Source organism: Mytilus edulis, chromosome 3, assembly GCF_963676685.1.
Source record: "Mytilus edulis chromosome 3, xbMytEdul2.2, whole genome shotgun sequence".
Lineage (NCBI taxonomy): Eukaryota > Metazoa > Mollusca > Bivalvia > Mytilida > Mytilidae > Mytilus > Mytilus edulis.
The window spans coordinates 99,270,639-99,296,222 of NC_092346.1; the positions used below are offsets into that span (position 1 = coordinate 99,270,639).

Here is a 25,584-nt window from a genome sequence, read left to right on the forward strand (position 1 = left end):
TTCAACATAATCCCCAAATTTTGATTTCTATATATATCGGAAAGTGGAAAGGATAATGCTAGCTTTGTTTCATTCCTTTAAAGACGTTTTTGTATGAAGTCAGTTTCATATTTAATGAAATCCAAAATTGAACAAATTGTATTGTGTGCTCAATTTGCTCCATTTTAGTGTTAATTCTATGAAAATTCCTTGTACAATTTAAGTCATATCCATAGACTTTAAGTTGGATAGGAAATAATGTGATAGCTTTCAAATGTGTAAATTATGAAATAAAATAACGGAAAGCTCGGTAAGCTTTTATTTTCCAATAAAATTGATTGATTTTTAACGAATACAAATATTACATAATCCTTAACCATAACCCTTTGTGTAATAAAATGAAATTCTCTTAATGTCAAAAACAAATAACAACAGCATACTATCCGTACTTTTCAGTAGAAAATCTTTGACTGAAAGATAGTTAGTATAATGCATAACCGACCATGCAAATATTTAGATATTACAAAGTCATAAATACTTGTTAGAGATCGTACTATCAAACAACGTATGCAGTAGCTATAACGGACAGCCAAGTATCTATACTCTTTCGGATACACGATTTTAAATCAGAGTTTTCTATTTTGCTGGAGTTCGTGGTGCTGTCTTTTGTGGTAAAAACAAAGGTTTATGAATGTGTTATCTTCGTGATAGAAATGATCTAGTTAATTTATTTAATCAATCCAATACATTTTGTTTTAAATTACGTACGTGAAGTTCAACTGTTGTGCTAATCTCTGTAATACAAACATTGTGAATCCCGTATAATTTCCTTCTGATGTCTTTTCATTAAATGGTCGCCACTGAAATAAAAATATATACGTTATCCTGAATATGCTTTCATTTACTAACAATCTGAAAGCAAGGAGATGTGGTCTTATAAACGATTACATACTATTAAAAAAACATTTCAATTTCAATACGAAGATGTGAAAAAAACAGATCACCCTATGATTGGGCATGTTTAAATCAGATTTAAATTGCGATAGGATGATAAAATGTATGGCAATTCAAAAGACAAAAATGCATAATTTATGCTACAACAATAAACGGACAACTATATATTACATTTATAAACCAACGACAGTCACCGGTTACATTAGAAAGGCATATACAGAATAAATCGGGGTTTAATATGTGCGAGCGTTCAACCTTTACCTAATACGGGAAAGCGGTGTTACAATAACCTAGTGAATTACTTTTATAAATTTTTTTTGGGATGGAGAGTTGTCTCATTGGCACTCATACCACATGTTCCTATATCTATTTGGGTGGAGAGTTGTCTCATTGGCACTCATACCACATCTTCCTATATCTATTTGGATGGAGAGTTGTCTCATTGGCACTCGTACCACATCTTCCTATATCTATTTGGATGGAGAGTTGTCTCATTGGCACTCATACCACATCTTCCTATATCCAAATAACAACTACCGGTTTACTTTTACAAATTACTATTACTATTAGTGCATTGTTGATTTTTCTAGAACACCTGAATGGTTGAATATTATAAAAATTCAATCGTTGCAATAAACACATTTAGAAGCCTGAATTTCAATGGCTGATGGTTGATATTAGTCATATTTGTTTTGTGTGTGTTGCTTTACCATAAATAAGAGTAACAGTAGTATATCGTTGTTCGAAACTCATAAATCGATAGAAAAAAACATAAATCAGACGATTGTTTTTCTCGTCTAAACACGTTTACGTTTGTCTTTCTGTTTTGGTCCTTTTTGTTCGAATTTCGGTACAAATACATCCTGGCTATTAGATAAAGAGCGTTCCTGGTGGAGGTACATTAAAAAAGTCCTTGGGACGCATACATTAAAAAATGTATGATTGTTATAAACTATTATTTTTTTGTCTAAATCATTACCATGGATCATACTTTTAATTCTTAATCTCACCTCTAGCGTTGTCACTAACAATTGTTTTTGATTAAATCCGTACTTTGTGTTTGGAAACAGTTCGCCTTGAAGTAATATTTCACTGAGATTCGTTTTCAACGGGACATTAACCAACTGACGACCTTTTCGTGTGAACATTAACGTTTGCACTTTGAATGATTGCATTCCAGCATAGGTCTGTAAATTTATAAGTAAAAGCAAATAAATAACAAAGGTCAAGTATTAAACACGTAAAATAATAAAATTACGGAACTCCTGGGAAAATTAAAATGAAAGTTATTTAACAAATGGAAAAAATCAATGTTCCAACACATGCACCAAATGGAAATCAACTGTCATATTAGCGACTTGGTACATGCATTGTTTTATTTAGATAATTTGTCACGATATCATACAGTTTTGCATTATTCAAGATCAATTAATGTAAGATTTTTGACTGTCAGAATATCATAGAAATGATAATATGAAATTACACCTACTTATATATATTTCAGATATGCATATTTGAGAACCGTAACTAAACATTGATTTTTGTCCAGCTAAATCTTAGACTATTTGCTTGTACAAAGTTTTTTCGGATGTTGGAATTGTGACTTGTCTTCGCACCAGGTCTATATCAATTGTAAGTTAACGTTTTATCCTACATATATACCGTTGTTTTCGTCGCCTTTTGCTTCCAATCTTTATACTGCAAGTGACTTATCCAATTAATTATGATTTGCGTAAAAGCATATGTGTATGTCCAAGGCCTGATAATAATGACACAAATACGTTCTTAAATACGGAGATTGTTTTGTAAATGAAACCTTTGTTAATTATCTGTTAAAGTGATTGCATGTATTTGTTGTTCAAATCTGATATCTCTTAATGTGTATCTGATGGATTGTTTATCGTAAAACCTTTACCAGTTGGTAGAACAAACAAGGGTCTCATTAGTAATGTGACCTTAATTACACCTTGTAAAGGGAATATTTAATGTCTCCATAGTAGCAGAAAATACTATTCTATTACAAATACTGATGTCTACTTCTTAGAATGTATATTGTTATTCTGGTTCTTCAAAAGCCAATGTCCTTGATACCGACTGCTGATGATGACAATCAAATGATTACCTTTACAATTGATGATATCCCTGTTGCCTTTATCGCGTTTTGCAGTTCGTCTTTAGAATAGTTTTTGTTAACTATAAGATCTTCCGACGAAATGATCTGAAAAACAAATATAAAGTCACGTGCAAAATATAGATTTCGAAAGGTTAGGAATTTTAATTGTGCCCATAGAAAAGTTGCAGTGTAAAAATCAAATATAATTAGGTTTATGTATTATTTTTATGAACAGCCAACTGCACTTTATAATATATGTTGTCTACTGTGTATTTTTCTTTAAAACTGCACTCTATCATGACAACTTTAATTAGTCTGGGTCCAACGTTTTGGAATTTTGGGTCCTCAGTGCTTTTCAACTTTGTACTTGTTTGGCTTTATAAGTATTTTGATCTGAGCGTCACTGATAAGTTTTATGTTTACGAAACGCGCGTCTGGCGTATTACAGTATAATCCTGGTACCTTTGATAACTATATACACCACTGGGTCAATGCCACTGCTGGTGGGCGTTTCGTCCCCGAAAGTATCACCAGCCCAGTATTCAGCACTTCGGTATTGACATGAATATCAATTATATGGTCATTTGATACATTTCATGTAACAAAACTTTGAATTGTTCGAAAAACTAAGGATTTTCTTATCACAGGAATAGATTACCTGAGCCCTTTTTGGCACAACTTTTTTGGGTCCTCAATGCTCTTCAACTTAGTACTTGTTTGGCTTTATAACTATTATGATATAAGGGTCACTGATGCGTCTTATGTAGACGCACGCGCGTCTGGTGTATTACAATTATATGGTGGTTTACACATGCAGATAATACGACGTCTATTCTATTGAAATATGCGGTACTTTGTTGGTCATGTGATTATCTAAGAATATTTACATTTGTTTTCTTTAGTTCTACCGAAGGGATTGCTGCTACCTTTTTTATATTTCATATAATATCATAATTATAGAAATTTCTCAAAACCAATAATGCTACATATAAATGATTATTACCACGCAAGAAATTAATAAAATATTATTTTTGTTGTCTAGGGAATATTTTTGTGTGCTTTAAAGCAGTTTTATATGTCATTTGTTGGTCTACATAGAGGCAACAGCAATATACCGGTGTTCAAAATTCATTAATCAATTAAGAGAAAACATATCCGATTTACAAACTAAAACCGATGAAAACACATAAACTATAAGGGGGGAACAACAGGAACACTGAGGTGCAACAAAAACAAACACCAACATAAATTGAAACCACTGCCATAATTCTGACTTTGTTTAGGACATTTATTTTACATACATTTTTTACACGTTTTTACACTGCCTGTAACAATCAGTCATTTAAAAAGATAAGTTGCATTATGCATTTTATGGAAAGGTTTAAATTCACCGTTGTTTTGCATATTGAATGAATTGTTTGATTGAATCGAAAGTAGATTAAGTATATCCATAGTATTTGGAAACGTATATAAGAGTTGAGATAACATACCGTGTTTCCGTTACAAATATGCATAAATCTATCACTGCTTTCTATGACTGCTATATTAGAAATATTGTGATTAACAGAAGAAACGAATGAACTGTTAGTATGGTCCATTGATAAAACTATCCATTTTGTCTCTCTTTGTATCAAGGCTCCAAAGTCAAGGTTCGTCCGATCCATTTTGTTAACCTGAATTAATTCAAACATAATAAAGTTTTAGTCTTATTTCATGTGCGAGATACAGTCGTAAATCGATCATAAAAAAGACACATCAACGATATCAGATTATTATAATTGTGAACTTTAGATGAATGTTTCGTTTAAAAAAATCACCAGTGACGAGTGAATAAAATAAGTTTAAAGACCAAATACAAAATGAGTTTGAATAGTATTAATATCCAAATGTTCTGAAAGATTTTGCCAATTTATTGTCGTTTTCTTCTATTTACAAAAACAAAATATATAATGATTTATGATGGATCGTTTTATTGGTCAGTTCGATTCATAAAAGAATACTTTGGAATTACGTATTTATTTGCCTGATTGAATTTAGTTATGATCCATTTCAGTTTGATCCTTTGTTGTTTTGTTATTTCTTGGGTTATTATTTGTTTCGATTCGCTTAAGGATGTAGTACATAGTATATGTCGTGCAAAACATGCATGTTTCTGATTAAAAACACTTCATAACAGTTCTGTATATAACATGCGTTTCGCTAAATAGAAATAAGTTTCATCATTTGTTATATCCTGAATGAACATTTAATATTTAATTGTTTTAATCATCATTTTCTATAAAAAAAAATGTCAGATAAAAAGAATAACTAATATGATGATCCAATAACAATGAAAATTATTCTATAAATACATTCCTCAACGATCAAAGTAAATCGAAATTTATTTTAAAACAAAAAATCTATTGATCAGTCTTATGTCGAAGAAAAAGTATGTGGCGTACAGTGTACGTATCATTGATGAGTTTTTAATGTAGAAGGATAATGTTTGCAAAAATTGAAGACAAATACCGAAAAAGGTCTTTATTTATGTCGTAAAACGCCCAAATGATTATAGCAGAAGTACAAATGCCAAATGTCGAGTGATACACATAACGTGTTAAGGTTTTTAAATTGTTATCAATATATAATTTTATATAATAACAATAGGTGTTTTTATAAGTATTTACCTGCTAAAAATAATTAGTGAACGTGACACAATTGCAACATTTTATCACTTTTTGGTTAGAAAAAATAGCAAAATTTTAGGGTTAATTTTTATGAATTTAAAAACATTTTATTTTTATTTTATGACTTTTTATTGGGAAAAAAAATCAAAATTTTGGAATGAAAATGCTTATTAACATAAGAAACATTATAAATATTAAAGACATTTAAGTTAAATACAATTATTGCAAACTAAAAAAAGGTATTAGAGATTTATCTAATTTCATATCATTTCGTATAGTTTCATGTACATGTAAGTATATACATTAACTATATGAAGACTTTAATTGAACAGTAATTGTTAATTAAACTTTAAAAATCATCAGAAATAATTACGTAAATTTTATAACTTCCAAACTGGCACTCAGCAAAGCTTGAAGAAAATCCATAAAATAGGGTAACAAGAATTCAGTCTTAGTGGCATGATTTTTTTATTAGTATTCAGTGGGTTTGTACTATCTGTCCGTAACTGCGAGTACTCTTAGATCTGTACTTAATGTCTTTTTGTTGTTCGTATAAAAAGTACACGGCCACGTCCACTCTGTGTAATATTTCTATTTGTATCCATCCGATGAGTTAAAATTGAGAATGGAAATGGGGAATGTGTTAAAGAGACAACAACACGACCAAAGAGCAAACAACAACCTTTTTCAACTGACGTGTATTTTTCGTTCTTTATATGCTGTACTGTTACAACACTGTCCCAGGTTAGGGGAGGGTTGGGATCCCGCTAACATATTTATCCCCGCCACATTCTGTATGTATGTGACTGTTCCGAAGTCGGAAGCCTGTAATTTACCCCTTACCAATATCTATTTATGAATCATGATCTACAAAAAAGGGTGCAGTATTATAACAAAGAAAAATATCCAGAACAAACTTAACATTCTAAAACATAGTAATCAAACACATCAAATAAAGTTACAAGAACTTCTATTGATATGGAAGGATATTACAGCACACACAACTATAGAAATATTGAAAAAAAAACTTCAAAGACCAAAGAAGCAGTTGTAGAATTTGTGTTAACTGGAATTCCTGACAATATGACTATGTACATGTTGAATTTGTGATGCAAGACTTTTCAAAGTTTCATTTTAAGAAAATCCATATTTGTTGAAGCATTTACAGCAAAAAATTATTTTCAACAACTTGTAAAACATGAATTAGATATTACCTATCTGTTTAATTAGTATGATTGTTTTCACAAGCAAGCACTTTTGTTGTGATAACTTCTTACTCCTATTCCTCGAACGCCAACGTTATTTTACAGGTAAATAGTCGGTATATCAAAGGATGTTGTCATTCAAGGAATAAACCCACACTACACGTCAAATATCAGGAGTGATCCCAGGTATTTAATCCAAAAATTTTGCCTTAAGGGCGTTCTAATTGTCACAAAACTCTAATCCAAAGCTATTATAATTGCTGGGTATTCAAATAACCAATTAATTTGAGACAAACGCATGTTATATGAACATCCACGGCTTAGAATTCCTAAAAAGTTATCTAAGTGTTACAACAAAATAATCTACATCAAAAGACGCTTTAAACAAATGCAACATCTTGTTTGAAATAACGTCCTAAAGGTAAAATCAAATACAAAAAAAAGCAGTAAACTTTCTATTAATACATAGAAACGTATCAAAGATATAAAAATATAATATTGAGTCGGTTTCGGTTATTACGAGTTTCTCATAATAAATAAATATCATTTTAAAAAATCATTAAGCGTCAATATTGTACCAATATGATAACTTAATTTAGAGTAAACAATTAAATGATTTTATTGGGAATTCCCTTGTTAATGTTTCTAACGAAGATCGTTTAATTTATTTTCAAACAAATCATTTATTTATTTACATCACACAAGGGAAATTAAAACACGGTTATATGTTCATTTAGTAGTTTAAATTGGGACTGATGTCCTGCTTCGTAATCTAATTTTTCCAAACATTGTGTTCATGTTTAATTCTTAATGTTCAATACAGTAATTAATTATATGTCGCCATGTCATAACCACGTCTTTTAAATATAGACTGCGGGCTGTGAAGTATGGCATTAAGATGATGATTTCTGCATTTATACATTTTAGAAAATATGTTTTGTAAAAGAGGGACGAAAGATACCAAAGGGACAGTCAAACTCATAAATCTAAAACAAACTGACTACTCCATGAATAAAAATGAAAAAGACAAACAGAAAAACAATAGTACACACATGCCTTCATGCTTATTAGAAAATTATAAATTTATGTAATGTGCTGTATAAATATAATGTATATTCATGTATATCATGAAGAAGACAGAACTAAGTTGAAAAACTTGTGTCTAATCCATTTGTTTTTAATAGTTAAACATGTTTAAACTAACTAATAAAAGAATGATGTATTCAACAGATTTAGTATTTATTGTTATAAAGAGTTTGCGACAAATCTGACCTTGAGCAATACCAACACATATCAATATATTATCGATAACAAGTATGACAGAATGTTTATAGAACTGTATACAATACACAACTAGTCATACCGAATTAATCAAAACAAAACCAATGTAAGTACTGAAACAAACTACGGTGTTAAATTGGTATCATTTCAAAATTAATGTATTTAAAGAATAAACGAGTTTATCTGGATCGTATTACATTTACAGTACTAAACATCGTTACATAAGGATATGATATCCCATTTGTTATAAAAATTCGAGTAAAAATACAGGTATTTTTCTTGTTTACATTAAAAGCAGAAGATACGAAATTGCATTCTCTCTTGTTCCATGATGGTTTCAAAAAACATAATGGATCCTATCTTTCTTTTTTTTTTTAGTTTATACATTACTTCATTGAGAAAATAAAGTGGCAACAACTTCTAAAATAAGGTTGATATTCAATGGTTATATTCATGTCTTTCTCATCTTATGTTCACAAACCTTTCTTGCAAAAATCAGATCGGTAGTCTAAAAGGACATTATGTAGGCAAATATTTCCATAACACTTTTGAACAAGCCTAATGTTATTACAATAATGTGTAGGATTATTATAAAACAATAGTTTTAAGTTGATTCTTGTCGTATTGTAAATCGTACTATGACCAATGAATGACTTGGGGGTTTTTTCCGTATTAGAGATTTATTGCAATTTTGATTCTTTTCGTGTAAGTTCAAATATTTTGTTTTAATGATAAATTCAAATATACCATTTATTTTATCAAATAAGTAACATTTCTAATTTCCAAATAAAAAAAGACACGTGATTTCGAGGGTAGCAGGTTAAATTTTCTGCTAGTTAATTGATTCATCCTCACAAATATAGAAGACGGACGCTTTTTAATTTTAGAATAATCATAAAAAAAATTCATTTAAAATGCTATTGCAAAAAAAGTCTAAATGATAAAAAAAAATTAAAAGGCTCTTTCCCTTCATTAAATGTCAAAATTAATTAGTAGCTCTACAAACCAATTTGCTAAGTACTGTAATCACATGATGTTTCTATTTTCTGTGAATAAATCTTTATCAATACTTTCTTGTTGTTATTAATATATAGTTTCGCTTGTATTTGGTTTTTTTTCTAATATACAGAAATGTGCAGTAAAGTATTGCAGTTATATCAACTCAGTCATAGTTCATTTGCATCGAATTTATAGAATTATTGGTTCAGAAACTTAGCTGTTCAAAAACAGTAGAATTCGTAAAATAAATAAAAATGGTTATAAAAATCAGGAAAGATACATATATAAATCTCTGTTTTATAGCCATTTAATATTTTCAAGTTTTTTTATAATCCATATGCTGTAATAATCACTGTTTTTATTCTAAATTTTAAAAAAAGCATAATCAAAATAGTATGACATCTTTTTTAAATAGGTCATTAAATATCCAAATTCGGATAACAACAAATATCTTTTAAATAAATCTAAAAAAATAACGTTTGCTTAACTTTCAACTGGTTTGAGAAATCATTAAAAGAATATTGACCATTTTCTAATCAGGAGCATGACGTGCTGTTTTGGATTGCTTTTCTAGTCAGCAGCTATTTCTCAGAAAAGATCAAAGAAAACAAATCAAAATTTGTTATTATTTGCATTCGCAATAAACCTGCAACCTACACTAACAGCAAGCTTAAGTATTGCGTCATTGTTGTTGTGGTGGCAAAGTTAATTACTATGATGCAAATAATGTATTTTTTATAGTAAAAATCAGATACGGATGTTTCATTATTTTTTTAGGGGGATACCAATTTTCCTGGCATTTGTTGGTAAGGCAAACAGTACAAATGTCAATGTTCAGCGGAGTAAAAATTAATAATTGTCTGTAATGCAATCAATGTCAAAAACACAAAATCAAATACCCACGAAATTAAAAGGCTTCCTTATTCCACGAAATTAAAAGGCTTCCTTATTCCACGAAATTTGGTAGCCATGAAAACAACTTGATTTCACAGAATATTAAAAATTTGAGTGTTGCTTATTTTTTTAATATAAGTTTGCCTGCTATTATAACATGACGTTCTTCAAACACTTTGAGTACGCATCGTGGTAAAATATGAAATATATTGTTTGGAATGTGTCAATCGAACTCCCACGTCATATGCTTTTTCCGACGTAGTCGGTATAGTTTCGGTTTGTGCCCTTTGAACTTAAGGACGCTTAACTATGGAAACAGAATACGCATGCTCGAAAATCCTTTCTGTGATTGGACAAAATGCTGGCATGGTGGGTGATTTGGTTGTGTTTGAAAAAACGTCTCGTTAATTATAGCGTGATGGAAAGCAAGTGAAAAACTATAAATATTTGAACTAGATCTTACAAAGATTTATATTTTTATTAAAATAATTGTTTCTCCAATAGCTCTTTGCATCCGTGACAGCTGTTTATTCGGGACGATTATACAATTTTTAATGTAAACTTTGTTGTACGAACGTACATGACTTTTAGAACGCACCTACGCATGTGAGATTTCCGCGGGGTTTTGGTGAATGTAAACAGAAAGATACGAGGACCGAGAATACTGAACACAAACAGAAAAAACGTTATTTAAATGGTATCTTTGTGCTTCTGAAGGTTATCGTAATGATAGTTTTAAACATATACTCAAATTTAAATACGTCGGATAACTTTTTAAAAAATAGTTCTTGTTTATGAATGAGCTACCAATCATCATAGATCTATGACGTAAGAATATAAGCATTTACGGGAAAATACACGTTTCTGAAACCGAAAATCTTCACAATGAAACGTTAAAAAAAATGCAAAAATGTGCTATAAATCTTTTTTTAATAAATATAAGGTATACAAGTAAAATTATCATTTAAATATATGCAAACCTATCTTATAATAATTACTATTTTCAGTTTGCTCCGTTTTTTAATGTCAATTTAATAGTGCGTTTATTGATGGGAATGGCAAATATTTGCCTTTACCTAAAACGCGTTGATCCATAAGAATTGCCGTATTTGTCCTATCAGAATAGAAAGAATTCATAGGGGCTTGAATTTATACGGGTTTGCCCTTTATGCTGATATTTTGCCCCTCGCTATCGCTCGTAGTAAAATATTTAATATAAAATGCCAACCCGTGGTAAAATCAGTATAAATGCAAGCCCCCATGAACTATTCTTAATTCGAATATAGGTAAAAGTTGTGCTCAAGAGAACATTTTATTTACTTTATTTCCGATTTATGAGTTTGACTGTCCCTCTGGTATCTTTCGTCCCTCCTTTATATGTTTATAGTATCGTAATCACAATGCCATCCAATCTACCCGAAAATAATATGCCGAAATAAACTTGTAACCAAGTTTGTACTTGCATGAGTAGCACGTCAGGTATTACATCTTAAACATTTCGTGTTCACCAGTCTGGAATACCTCAGATCATCCCAGTTTGGGTTCATGTTGCACAGTTAATAGGTTTTTATCTTGTGTTATTTGGACTGCAGTATGTCTTTTTGTCGGTGTTGTGATTTTTTGTAACATATGGGTTTGAGCATCCCTTCGGTATCATCCGTCTTTTATACAAAAATAATTTACATCGACGCATAACTACAATATTTTGACGCGACAGTTGCAAAATTTAGGTTGTTAAGTATAAATTGCCATATATACAACCACTCAACATAAAGAGTCATACCGTAAACTTTTACAGGAGGTTAATACCTAGTTTCTAATTTTTGATAATACATTTCTTTCTTATCTAGGAAGTGTTCAACAATGTAAAAAGTTCATTTCATTCACAATACATAGTCGATTTTCCTCTCTTGTTGTAACATGAGCAGATAATGCATTACATTTTTTTTTCTCTAAATGCGTTTTTGCAATTTAAGTTTTGTTAAAATGCTTCAATTAGACGATGAAATAAAATAAACGACGATAAAACTTTCGCTAAAAAATTTATTGATCATGCTTTTCATACAGATATGCCTGGTGTCTATGAATTCATGGAATTATATAACTGATAAACTTGCACGATATAGATATCACATATGTGTAGGATGTTATCTCCAATAAAGTGGTTTTTTTTTTTTTGTGGAAGTAAAATTCTACTCGCAGGTAATCAATATGAAATGACATTTTGAAAGCATTCCGTTTGTTATTGTTACGTCATTCACTAAGGTAGATGGGGAGGCTACACGATTCACTAAGGTAGATGGGGAGGCTACACGATAAAGTTGTTTCAATTCTTTCCCAAATTGTAGTTATTGACAGAAAAAAAATAACAAAATAAAAAATATTTTTGTCTAGATAGGACATCTGCTATATTGTCTGATTTTATAAAGCTTATACTTAAACAAACAAAATGTATGTGGTTAAAGAGAAAACTTAAAGACAGCATTTTCATAATAAAATATTTATGGTTTATTGTCAGTACGACTTTGAAAATAAAAGACAATTGGGGTCAAGGACCTCGTTTACTTGCTACAAAAAAAATCGGAAAATTTATTGTACGCTCCTATACCAGACAATTTTTATCTGAGTGGCAAAAACGTGTTGAAAAAAAATAATGAAACTGTCTTTTGATAACGGAACAATAAATCTCATTTAGATGAAAAGATAGTATTCTTCTATAACGATTTGTATATTTCAAAAAAGGTGTGGATCGATTGTCATCTGCTATTTTACAATGCAACAGGTCAGACGATAAATCAATTTCTAAACAGATAGGCTAATTGTTAAAGGTTGGATCAAAAACGATTTTGTTGCATCATAGCGCAACGGTTGTTTTCTTTGTAAATACAATGGTATACAGAAAAAGAATAACAACAAAGTTCATTTGTTGATTTGTATTTTTATTGAATAAATGTCAAAAATGTTTCTTTTATTTATTTTTAATTTCTTATATTGTCATTGCTATTTGATATTTTAGCAGTCTTCTTGTTTTAAATACAATAATGCTCATCTGAACAGTAAATTGATCTACTGTGTTATATTCCCGATTGTGATATTTGAATTTACCAGGCGAGACACATACTCTGTCAACGAATGCAGTCTCTCTTTCTTTCCGAGTTGAATGCGATTTATTCGGTGTTAGTTTTGTTATCCTGATTTGTATTTTCTTAAAGAGGGGTGAAAGATTCCAAAGGGACAGTCAAACTCATAGATCAAAAATAAACTGACAACGTCATGGCTAAAAATAATAGTACACAAGACATGACATAGAAAACTTAAGACTAAGCAATAGGAACCCTACTAAAAACTCGGATTGATATCAGGTGCTCTGAAAGGGTAAGCAGATCCTGCTCCATAAGTTGCACTCGTCGTATTGTACCTTTTATAACAAACCCGGTAAATCATCTAATTTGGTAGGTTACATTCGTGAAAGGGAAGGGAATTGTAGTTACGACATTAGAAACATATTTGATATTATCTGTGAAACGGTTATTCCAAAACGGGCAACCAACGCTTGATTGCGTACGTAAAATATTCAACTGCACCATTTTGAACTCCTGGTTTAATAGCTTCCTTGTGAGCAGCAACCCTCTATCAAGGATTGATATTCGATTCATTCGATGTTAGTTTTGTTATCCTGATCTGTATTTTCTTAACCGACTTTGATTTAAACAAAAATAAACTACTGATTTCTACTATTTAATTGCAGTGATCAAGATGCAAACAAAACAGGGTTCAATGCTTTCAAAGTAATAAATGACGTAGAAGTCAGTTACTATAGGTAACTTTACAGTCTTTAACAATAGTCAAATTCCATACCACATAGAGAGATATAAAAGACCCCGAACGGACAACTGGTATACAATTTAAGCGAGAAAACTAACGATTTGCTTAATGTCAAAAATGTAAAAGAAAAATGATGATATACACCAAAAAACGACAACCACTGAATCACAGACTCATGAAAATTACCATAATATGGAGGGGTTAAGAATGTTAGCTTAACACTACCCTTATAAGAGACAGTGATGCAATAACAAGGCAAAAGAACAAACTATACAATGGGATAACCGAAAACAAATATGATAAACGGCAAATAACGAGAACTACTCAATTACATATTCAAGACTTGACCCATTCACAATGTTTGTGTAAGCCCGACCTAAGTCAGGTTATCAGCCGGAGTAGTACTAGTCATGCGTATGATAAGAACAAGCTTGGTAATGGTTGGCATTTGTTGATGTCACAATCGAGGAAAAGAGACGGCATCGTGATAACATTGATACAGATAACTTATTGTATCGACAAGCTCAATCGTTAACATTTAAGCGGGTTATTTGTGAGAATTGTTTTAATAGATAAAAGAAGATATATTATGAGTGCCATTTTACCTTTCGCTTATTTTGGCGGATTAATGAACATTGCAAAAAATATTCCGCAAACATTTATGCAATTTATGCATATGTTTCAGTCCTTCATAAAAGTAAAAGAGTTTTATGATCGATCTGACTTTTCACGGTCAGGCCAAAAACATAATGTTAGTTTTAACAACATGAATGCCGTAGGGCCTTGCAAAAACGTATGTATACTCTTATTTATTATTGTAAAATAATTAAAAAAAAAAACATGTTTAACATCTTAAGGTACTCTGTCAGGTTTTTTACCCTTGTTAATTATAGTCGAATTATATAAGAGTAATAAGTGACTTTTGTTAATTTTATAACTTATTAGTACGTCAAAAGTCTGGGCACTGTCGTAACTTATCAAAAGTATAAAAACAACAATACCGAACTCCAAAAGAAGTTCAAAACAGAAAGTACCTTAACAAATTGCAATATCAAAAGATCAAACACATCAACCGAATGGAAAGCAACTGTAATAATTCTCCCATGGTACAGACATTTCACTATTTAGAAAATGTGTTCAACCTGCTTTTATACCATGACATGAATATCAATAATGTGGTCATTTTTATAAATTTCCTGTTTACAAAAATTTATAATTGTTCGAAAAACTAAGGATTTTCTTATCCCAGGCAAAGATTACCTACCCGTTTTTGGCACAACTTTTTGGAATTTTGGATCCTCAATGCTCTTCAACTTTGTACTTGTTTGGCTTTATGAATATTTTCATATTCTCAAATAGCCCAAATGCAAAAATGAAGGCAAAAGTACACAAAATGGCCATAGCTCAATTACATAATGGCGGGATGCATAAACATAGAGTCACAACAAAAGGAAATTACCAAATATGAACTATACAATAAAGGTTAAAAATATAAAAAGACAAATAAAAGTCAATCATACAACATCTCCTTATTTTTATCAAAACAAACCAAAAGAATAGTATAACACATTTCAACACATCAAGACCATCGTGTTATATTGGTGAAGTTGATATGGAATATTTATCAACAAGTTCCTCGTACTTTCCGATGAACTTTTGTAGAAAACGGACGAAAGGTTCTTTGGCATTCATCAAATGATCACTCGGACACTGGTGACGTTTTGAAAGTATGAGAGGCAGCTGTACATAATCTTTTACATACCGTATGAGTTGGGAAATGTATATCTCATATGCAGGAGAAGTTAGTATATTGCTGCTAAGGTGGGGCAAATTTATAATTTTGAATTTATATCGTCGGTTTGCCATAGATTCTGGAACTGAGATGACCGCTTATATTAACCGCAAACATTAAAACCGCCAATATGTTTCGTATACTTTGTTGACTCTAAATCGCAAAGTTGTACATCTACTAAACAAACCCGCTGTACGGTAAGGGAACTAAATACCTCACCCAAAATATTTACAATTTAGTTTTACATTCTTGAAGACAAAGTTTTACTCGATTAAAGTGTTTGTTGAAATTTACTTTTCCTTATTTGTTTATTTCATTTGGTGATTACTTGTGTTAAAGGTATAAAAAAGAAACGATAAAGTATGATAGCAAATGAGACAACTCAAGTATGTTTAACCAAGGTGCTTATTAGTTTATTTTACACGTTTTATCGACAAGTTAAGTTATATCAGGAAATATTTTAATTGTTATGTATTAACTAATCGATGCTTATATAATATTGTTTTTAGCACAGAACATGAAATTAATTTATCAAAAGGCTTAGGGTGTTTGCTTTCCCATTGAAATTCAACATATTTGATTAATTTTAAATTCGATCTGATGATCAAAGTAAACAGTATGATGTTTTTGATTCCTTCCAGTTTAACGAATCTCAGTCCTATTATTTATATCTGTAGATATGGAAAGTAATAAAAGCACTATTTCTTTGGTGTCCATTTTGAAAATTGAATTGCATAATTTGATTTCATGTCGGATTGGTATATACCATATCCGTTATGTAAAATACACTTATCAAGAAATAAACTGACATTTTAGATAAAGGAAATATTTATGTTTGCCTCAGACAAATTTGAAAAGGCAAGGCAATGGAAATTTCTATTTTGCATATAGCGTTTTTCGATAATATATCTTACCACCCATAATTCGTTTACTCTATTTAAAAATAAATGCATTGGCTCATTCCTAAATCTTTAAGTAAAAATAGTCTATTAAAGCTTAAACTGTTTATCAGAGACGGCTGATAAGTAGTATATATATATAAAACAGAAGATGTGATACGATTGCCAACGAGACCAAATGACACAGAAATTAACAACTATAGGTCACCGTACGGTCTTCAACAATGAGCAAAGTCCATACCGCATAGTCAGCTATACAAGGCTCCGAAATGACAAAGTAAAACAATTCAAACGAAAAAACTAACGGCCTAATCTATGTACAAAAAATGAACGAACAACAAATATGTAACACATAAACAATTACAGGCTTCTGAATAGGAGCAGACACACAAAACGCAGCGTGGTCAAGCACGTCATGTATTAACTCCCCTAACCTGGGACAGCGGTGTAGAAGAACAACATCAAAAATCAATATATACCCATATATATCTTTGCACCAACGTTGTTTTTAAGTTAAAACTCAAAGTTGTATCTCAAAGATAACGGATACAACAGATACAGCTAGATATGCCTCATATCTTGACTTATATCTATAATTAACCAATGAGGTTCGGTTGAGAAAAAAAACTTTACGACAAAAGAGATGATTTCAGCTTCCCAATTATGAACTTTCTATTTCTATGTAGCAACATTCCAGCAGCGCTTGCATACGGAGTATAAAAATCGTAATTGATACGATTTTCCCGGGCATGCATTTCCTTCTATGATTTCCTTGATAGAGGGTTGCTGCTAACAATGGAAGCTATTAAACCAAGAACTCCAAATGGTGAAGTTTAAATCATCCCTTCGTAAATTTTACGGACGCTATCACAAGTTGGTTGACAGTTATAGAATAACCGTTACACAGATATTGGATATGTTTCTTATGTTGTAACTACAATCCCCTTCCCTTTTCACGAATGTGACCTACCGAATTCGACTATTAACCTGGTTTGTAATAACATTAGCAACACGATGGGTGCCACATATGGAGGAGAATCTGCTTACTCTTCCGGAACACCTGTGATCACCCCAAGTATTTGGTGTGATTCGTGTTGCTTAGTCTTTAGTTTTCTATGTTGTGTCTTGTGTACTATTATTTGTCTGTTTGTCTTTTTCTTTTTAAGCCATGGCGTGTATAGTTTATTTTCGATCTACAAGTTTAACTGTCCCTCCGGTATCTTTTGTCTAAAGTAGAATGGTAACATCTTTAAAAGTCGACAAAGAAAAAAGTAAAGGTCACAATGAACCACTTTTGATGGAACGGAGTTATTTTCCAAAACCTGCATTCCTTCAAAACAAATGCTTATTTGTTATTGGGATTCCCTGTAATGTATGACATTTCCGTTTTACATGCAATGTGTAAAGACCAAATTTTGACATAACATGTGATTTGATATTATGCATTTCAATTGCAAAAATGTATGTTGTGTATAAATTACATGGCATTTCATATCATTGTTCTCTTTCTGATTGTGCTATATATTGCTACAAATTTCTAGGAAAATTACGGTTTTAGTCTTTCTTTTATGAAAACATGAAATTTAAACATATTAATAATTAGATATAGGAAAATGTGGTATGAGTGCCAATGAGACAACTATCCATCCAAGTCACAACTTATAAAAGTAAACCATTATAGGTCAAGGTACGGTCTACATAACGGAGCCTTGGCTCACACCGAACAGTAAGCTATAAAGGGCCCCAAAAATTCTAGTGTAAAACCATTCAAAGGGGAAAACCAACGGTCTAATCTATATAAAAACGAGAAACGAGAAACACTTATGAACCACATAAACAGACGACAACCACTGAACATCAGATTTCTGACTTAGGACAAGCGCAAACAATTGCAGCAGGATTAATCGTTGTAATGGTACCAAACCTTCTCCCTTTTCTGAAACAATAGTATAACATCACAACATAGAAAGACACACTCTAAATATCAATTGGAATGGCTTAACACAATCGAAAAATGTCTACTTAGATTATTAAAAAAATGTGTAAATTTTAACTGTTGTAAACCTCACGACTTAAAAGTTAAATCACAAAATACTGAACTCTGAGGAAAATTCAACAAGGAAATTCCCGTAAACATTATAGTAATTGAAAAACCTATACATAGCTATTCAAAGATGAAAGAAATAAGTTGCTTGATTGATAATTGACACCCGTTAAAACCAATGATTAGTTTGAATATCAATCAATTTCTTTCTTTTAACACTTGGAATTATGATTTCAAAGAAATCACATAGCATTAAAATTAACTAAATTTTGTTTTTAAATAACATAAAGGTAGAATAAGTTCCTTATTATATTTCTGTTATTTCTTTATTGAGAAAACACAGAGATGTATGTTTAATAATATAAAAAGCATGACCCAAAAGAACAATCAACCTTGGCAAATTTTGTAAAACCATCTGCAATTCAGAGATTGACTATTCGAGTATATTGGTCATCGTCAACAGTTGAAAGTCAAAACTTTAAGAACTTTATAGAACATCTTTAATCAAATTCCAAGCCGTAAACATCTCTCATCTAAATTGATACAGACTTAAGGTAAGAATGTACATAAAAAATTTCATAATAAATTTCCGAAAGCTTATTACATGTATTGGACTGTTGAATCTAGTGTAATAAGGCAATGCAAGGATTTCTAAAATACCTATTAAATAGTTTCAAAGATTTCAGTATAGATCTCGAATGTTCATTTTTATTCAGGACTTTAATTCCGGATATTTCAAATCGTTGTCCTTTGATCTGCTCTTAGATAACATGAAATAGAAATTGTTACAACTATTTTGAAACGAGATACCTCCAAACATATAAATAATAGGATACATTGTATAACTTACCAACTGTAAAACACTCTGTATGCATGCTGCATAGCAAATCACTAGCATATTCGAGGTTTCTTTGAAAGACTGGATAATGTAGTTGTTAAGCTCACTACCATTTATCCTATCTGTATTAACCATAGATACACGTATACCGATATCTGATAATTCGTCTATTAGAGAACTTGTGATTTTCTCTGAAAAAGAAGGTGTTTACATATATATAATAAACGACGTTGTAAAAATAAGTTCTCTTACAGTCAATAGACATCATTCCGTTTTCTTCCAACGACAGAGAAAAAAATCGTACATTACAATAGTCGAATGTTATGCTATGAAAATGCTATGCTTGAAAAAAACGTTTACTATCACTGAGGTTTGCATAGTGATTTCATGGTTTGTCCTGTTTTGTAATAATATGACAATGCCATGGTCAGGTATATATGTTCCCTGAAAATTCCCCTTATATAACCGTGAAAAGAAATCATTTACTCCTGAGGGGGAAATGTAACTGTATTCAGTCTATGAATTATATGATGTGTAATATTTTTTTAAGTTTCAAATTCAATTTTAACAAAACACCACGTGTTCAAAAGCCTCAGCAAGTGTGTGAATACACATATACGTGAAATGAATCCATATCGGTATACGTGTATGTGGTGCACAAGAATTGGTACCGTTTATGTACTTTATCCATTCTAGGTCGACAAATCTGCTGGTGGACTGATACTACACGAGGTTATCACAAGCCCAGTATCCAGTACTTCGATAGTAGAATGAAAATACTGATTTTGTGTTATTAAATTTTTTTTTGGAAATTATTTTTTAATAAAGGAATATATCTCCCTCGAGCAAAGTTCGAATAACTTTTCCGTCTTAAATTATAATTTCTGCCTTTTTTTTGTTAGCGCTCTTCATCTTTCTAATAATCGTTTGAGACTCAAGAGAGGGACGATAGATACCAGAGGGACAGTCAAACTCATAAATCGAAAATACACTGACAACGCCATTGCTTAAAACAAAAAGACAAACAGACAAACAAAAGTACACATGACACCATATAGAAAACTAAGAATAAGCAACACGAACCCCACCAAAAACTAAGGGTGATATCAGGTGCTCCGGAGGGTAAGCAGATCCTGCTTTACATGTGGCACCCGTCGTGTTGCTTTTGTGATAACAAATCCGGTAAATAGTCTAATTCGGTAGGTCACATTTTTTAGTCTCGATAATCACTGAAGCGACATAGATTTAGTAATCCGCATCTGGTACAGAAAATGGTGTTGTTTATTTTATTGATTAACCTGCGGTTATATATGATATGATCTGATCGATTGATATATACATTGTATCAGTTTTCATATAAATCGATGCATATAGGCTTTTTATGCATATGTAATAACCGTTTGCAAATGTTATCTGTGGTTATTCATGTCACAGTTCCAATGATAACTAATATTATCTTCTACATCAATCACGTATCAAAATAAAGAAAGCTATATGATGACTTCATCATTTGTTATTGAATGTCAACTTCTTGGTTGAGCACTTTTACATCGTAAATATTAACGAAAACAACAATTAAATAAAAGACCTATCTTAAAGATCTATTAAATCATTCAATGAAATTGAAGTTGAGGACGTATACATTTATGGTCCCCCTACGGCCATCAGCATTAAGCAACAATCAACAAAAAGCAAAACCCGTACTGTATAGTAAATAATAAAAACTAATTGATAAAAATACCAACAAGGTTAATTATAAAACGGAGAAGTCCTTACAACCTGACAAAATCAAATGCACCACTAATTCAACCAACGGCCAGAATGAAAAACAAATGTCATATTCCTAACTTTGACTCACACCATTACATATGAACCAACAGGTAATAGTAAATCAACGGCCTGATTAATGCTTAGAGGATAAACAAACAAAAAAGTCGATAGAAAGAAGTTGATTATCGTATTTAATTGCATGCCTCTTGTGTTTGACATACGCATAAAGAATGATGCGAAATAAAACATTCGTCTAAACGCCCTACCCTCCCCTTACCACAGTCAGTGACGTAACAGTACAATATAAGAACAAAATGTTCAAATCACCTGGTAAGACCTACACAGATCTGATTGACATAAACACACATAAAAAAGCAACGACCTAAAACACAAGATACATATCTTGGAGTACAGCTACTCCAGAAACAGTTACAAAGGATATTTTCGTAGACTAGAAATTTCAATTAGTCACGAGCAATCGGTACACAATGACATTTAACGGATTTAGTCTAAAAGCGTCATTCAAAGTCAAAGAAATAACTTGGACATTGCTACATTATATTTACCATCAGGATATAAGAACATAAATGGTCATGTATACAAAAACAATATATTGTATCAAAACATAAAATTTATTTGCACAACGCTAAGAATCAGATAAAATGCGATGCTTTTACGAACATCTGTAATCTGTTATATAATGTTTTAAGACAGTAAATAGATGTTATCATTTTACTGAAAATCGTTTCAAAATTAAAACTATATAGTTTATACACCAATAACAACAGTGAGTCAGTAAAATTTTAGGATCCATTGTAATATACCAATCGATTTAGTTATCTGCAAAATTATAACATCAGAAAACAAAAAGCAATCTATAATTCACAATTTTTTACTCACCTGTTTTATTCTGATAGAAAAGCACCAAATTTCTCCAGTGAACAATCTTGATGAATTGAAGTAAGATATCCGATTCTTTTAACTTTTTTAATTCGATATTTTGAGTAATAACATGCAAATCGTATTCCATTTGTGTTCCACAAATCATGGACCCAATCGCAAACTCATTAAAAGTATCTAACAATGTACATTTTAAAGATGACGATAAACAAACTGTATCTGAAGTAGATATTTCACTCACTGAAAATAATAGTAAACACTGACATTACATGCATATATGGATCACAAAGACTTCTACACAAAGAGAGTGGTCTGCTTCAAAATTGTTAATATTTTTTTTTGGGGGGGGGATGTTTCGTTAAATATAAACTTAAATCACCAGTCAAAAATTTGTTTTCTATATAAAACATAACATTATTAAAAGAAAAAACTTTTTGCTGTATTGAAATTTATTGTTGGTGATTTTCTGTTTTGTTTTGTCAATGATTGTGTTCGATTCCGTTATGACATCAGTTGTATGAAAATAAACAGTGGTTGTTAAATAAACACAAGGTTCTTGGATAATTCACGTGTCTTTCAATGGTTAAAATCAATCACTTATGCATTCAATTTAATTTAAAACAATAAATGCATGTTGGCTTCGAATATCACTTTACCCACGGCAAATTATTTGTACTTACATTCAGAACAGTACATGAAGGTTTCATTAAATTTGTGAAAATGCATTGAAACATTTATCATATAGGTTGCCCCATTGTGCTTCAATTTTACAAACTGGATGTGAAGTTTATCTTCAATGCCAAACATATCTACAACAATAAAAAATAACATACATATTTCATGTCACACATATTTAAAACTTATACTTTTAATCGGGTATAAGTACCTGTCATCCTGTTCATGTTGATAAGTTTAACCTACAATGGCAAAATGAAAATTAATGACACAAAAAATGTATATAATTTACACTCTGAAAGTGCTTTGTACTTTCCATTACCTCATGTATAAGCAAACGCTGAACTGAAAGGAACTGTGGATATCGAACAGAAAATGTTATATGATGGTCAATAAGACAGCTCTTCACAAGGGATTAGATGACAAAGAAATTACCAACAATAGGTCACCGTACGGCCTTCAATAATGAGCAAATCCCATACCACATAGACAGCTATAATTTAAACGAGAAAACTAAGGGCCTAATTAATAAACAAAAACAAACGACATCCACTAAGTTATAGGCTCCTGACTGGGGACAGGCACATACATACAGAATAGAAATACATCTAACAAAAACAAAGAGTTATGTCGGGTACTTGAACATCACAAATACAAAAATACATTAGGTACAGATCTGAAAGTACTCTCAATAACTGACAACTAGTTCAAAGAAAAAGACAACTTATACAAAACAATCATGCATCTAAAACTAAATTATTAATTAGTACCTATCAAACATCTAATGGATTTAGTACACAAACGCATAAACAGTCAGAAAAAACATGACCATGTGCAATGTCAACATACAAGTATCGACAGATTGTAGTTCCGTGAAAGTGCATATGTATATAACAATAATATTGAGTTTCTTTTGATTTACTGATAACAAAATCAATATCAATACTAAAAAAACAATATTCAAAGATCTCATAATAGTGTTCGTTATTAACCTTTTAGATTAAGTCTATTTGATAAAATCGATAAGTTTACCAAATCCGTTTCTAAATTTCCAGGCACGGTTATCATCATCTCCATAAAAGTGTGCTTTCCCGTTTGAAATATTTTTTCAACATGTACAACCTAATCTTTATATTTATGTAAGAATTTAGTAAAGTTTGTAAGTTATTTGTGGTAACGAAATCACTGAATTAGTGATTTACCAGTAATACATAGATAGATTCCGTTCATCCGTTAATTAACATCTAAAACTTCACAATAAACACGGGCAGTATGAACGAGTTTGGAAATATAAACACCGTTAAATGGTTTCAAAGTTTGTGCATGAAATATACTTTGATCTTTGATATTCGTTGATACCTAACGTATATTTAAAACTCTTTGTGGACCCATAGACTAATAAAGTTATATTCTTGAAATAATGATTGTTGTTATTAATTTTTTAAGAATATTAAGAACATTTATCCTCATTTAGAATGATAAAACAATTCCTGGTACTAGAAGTTCATAATATTGATTAGGTTTTTCAATAAATAGTAGACATTGCACTCTTATAGCAGAATAGTGCAAAATATAACAAAAAGATTAATTTATTTCATCTTTTCATGTTGACACACCATTGGATTTTACTCAGTATGTGCCCAATTTTATATTTCTAGATTGAAACTTCAAATAATTGAAAGTGCTTGCAGTTTTGTAGACACAATAAGCAAATACTTAAATTTGTCCAAATAAAGAAATTAAAGAAACGTTGTTGCCTGTTGATATATGCATTTGTTGCTTTAAATTGCTTTTAGGACAAACATAGAACATTTATTATTCCCGCTGACATATCCGTCATATTTATCAATTAACTGCAGTATAACACGATTGACGTAGCGCTCCAATTTAAACAAACAATGCAGTGCATATCACCACACAAGAATTAACTTATGTATTATTCAAGATAATCTATTAATCAATAGGCAGTAAGGAATAGTCATTAACAGGAACAAAATATTGGTGCCTATTTCAGTAGTTTGAAGCCAAATTGATAGCTAAAATAATTTCATATAAATTCATGAATATGTTTTGTGTTCAGGAAACACGTAAAATTGTAGACATATCCTGTATTCTATAAAGATTGACAGTAGTAAATTCATCATAAACAAATATATTTTGCTCAATGCTTTTAATTTCTTGCTTGACGATTATGTTGTTCGTCATAGCATGTTTTTATCGGCAAATTATCGGAATTTCTAGGGTATTACTGCAGATCTTTTCCTTTCTCTTGTGAATGTTCATTCATGGAAAATTAGAGCGAGGGAAATTTTAACTTCTGACAACTAATCGACATTTTTACAAAAATTGCAGATACCTTGATAATGTATTACTATTAACTGCTCCTAGTTTAATAAACATGCGTCATGTATTTGTACAGATTTCGGCTAAACATAAAGTATAAAAACAATACATGTTGACCATTTGTAGACAATAGAAAATAGAAACTAAATTACTAATGATGACAGCGATGTATAACTTGTTATTTAAGAGATAATTGTGCACCAAGTACATTGTACGTTTCAACTGTTAAAATCTTGTGATAAAACCTCCGACTGACTACAAAGTCTTAATGTACTCTTTTTGAACAATTACGTAAAATCGGTCGATGGAAGATGATTAGTACCTGAGGGAAACCTTTTCAGCTAAAATGATACGTACATCATCAATTATTCTGTCACATTTGGCTGAGGTTGCTAAAAAAACAATCA

General features: G+C 31.0%; 1 protein-coding gene across 2 annotated transcripts in view; it reads right to left on the reverse strand.

The window, feature by feature from the left end:
* The window catches only part of LOC139517937 (probable glutamate receptor), a 39,845-nt gene that overhangs the window by 6,458 nt on the left and 7,803 nt on the right, over positions 1–25,584 (reverse strand). For both annotated transcript variants that reach the window (XM_071309494.1, XM_071309493.1), the window contains exons 2-8: positions 22,840–22,968; positions 22,160–22,399; positions 19,502–19,680; positions 4,537–4,719; positions 3,056–3,151; positions 1,944–2,120; positions 748–839 (exon numbers count right to left, since the gene is read on the reverse strand). In XM_071309494.1, coding sequence (XP_071165595.1) covers positions 748–839; positions 1,944–2,120; positions 3,056–3,151; positions 4,537–4,719; positions 19,502–19,680; positions 22,160–22,399; positions 22,840–22,968 — 1,096 coding nt within the window. The remainder of the gene's footprint in view (positions 1–747; positions 840–1,943; positions 2,121–3,055; positions 3,152–4,536; positions 4,720–19,501; positions 19,681–22,159; positions 22,400–22,839; positions 22,969–25,584) is intronic.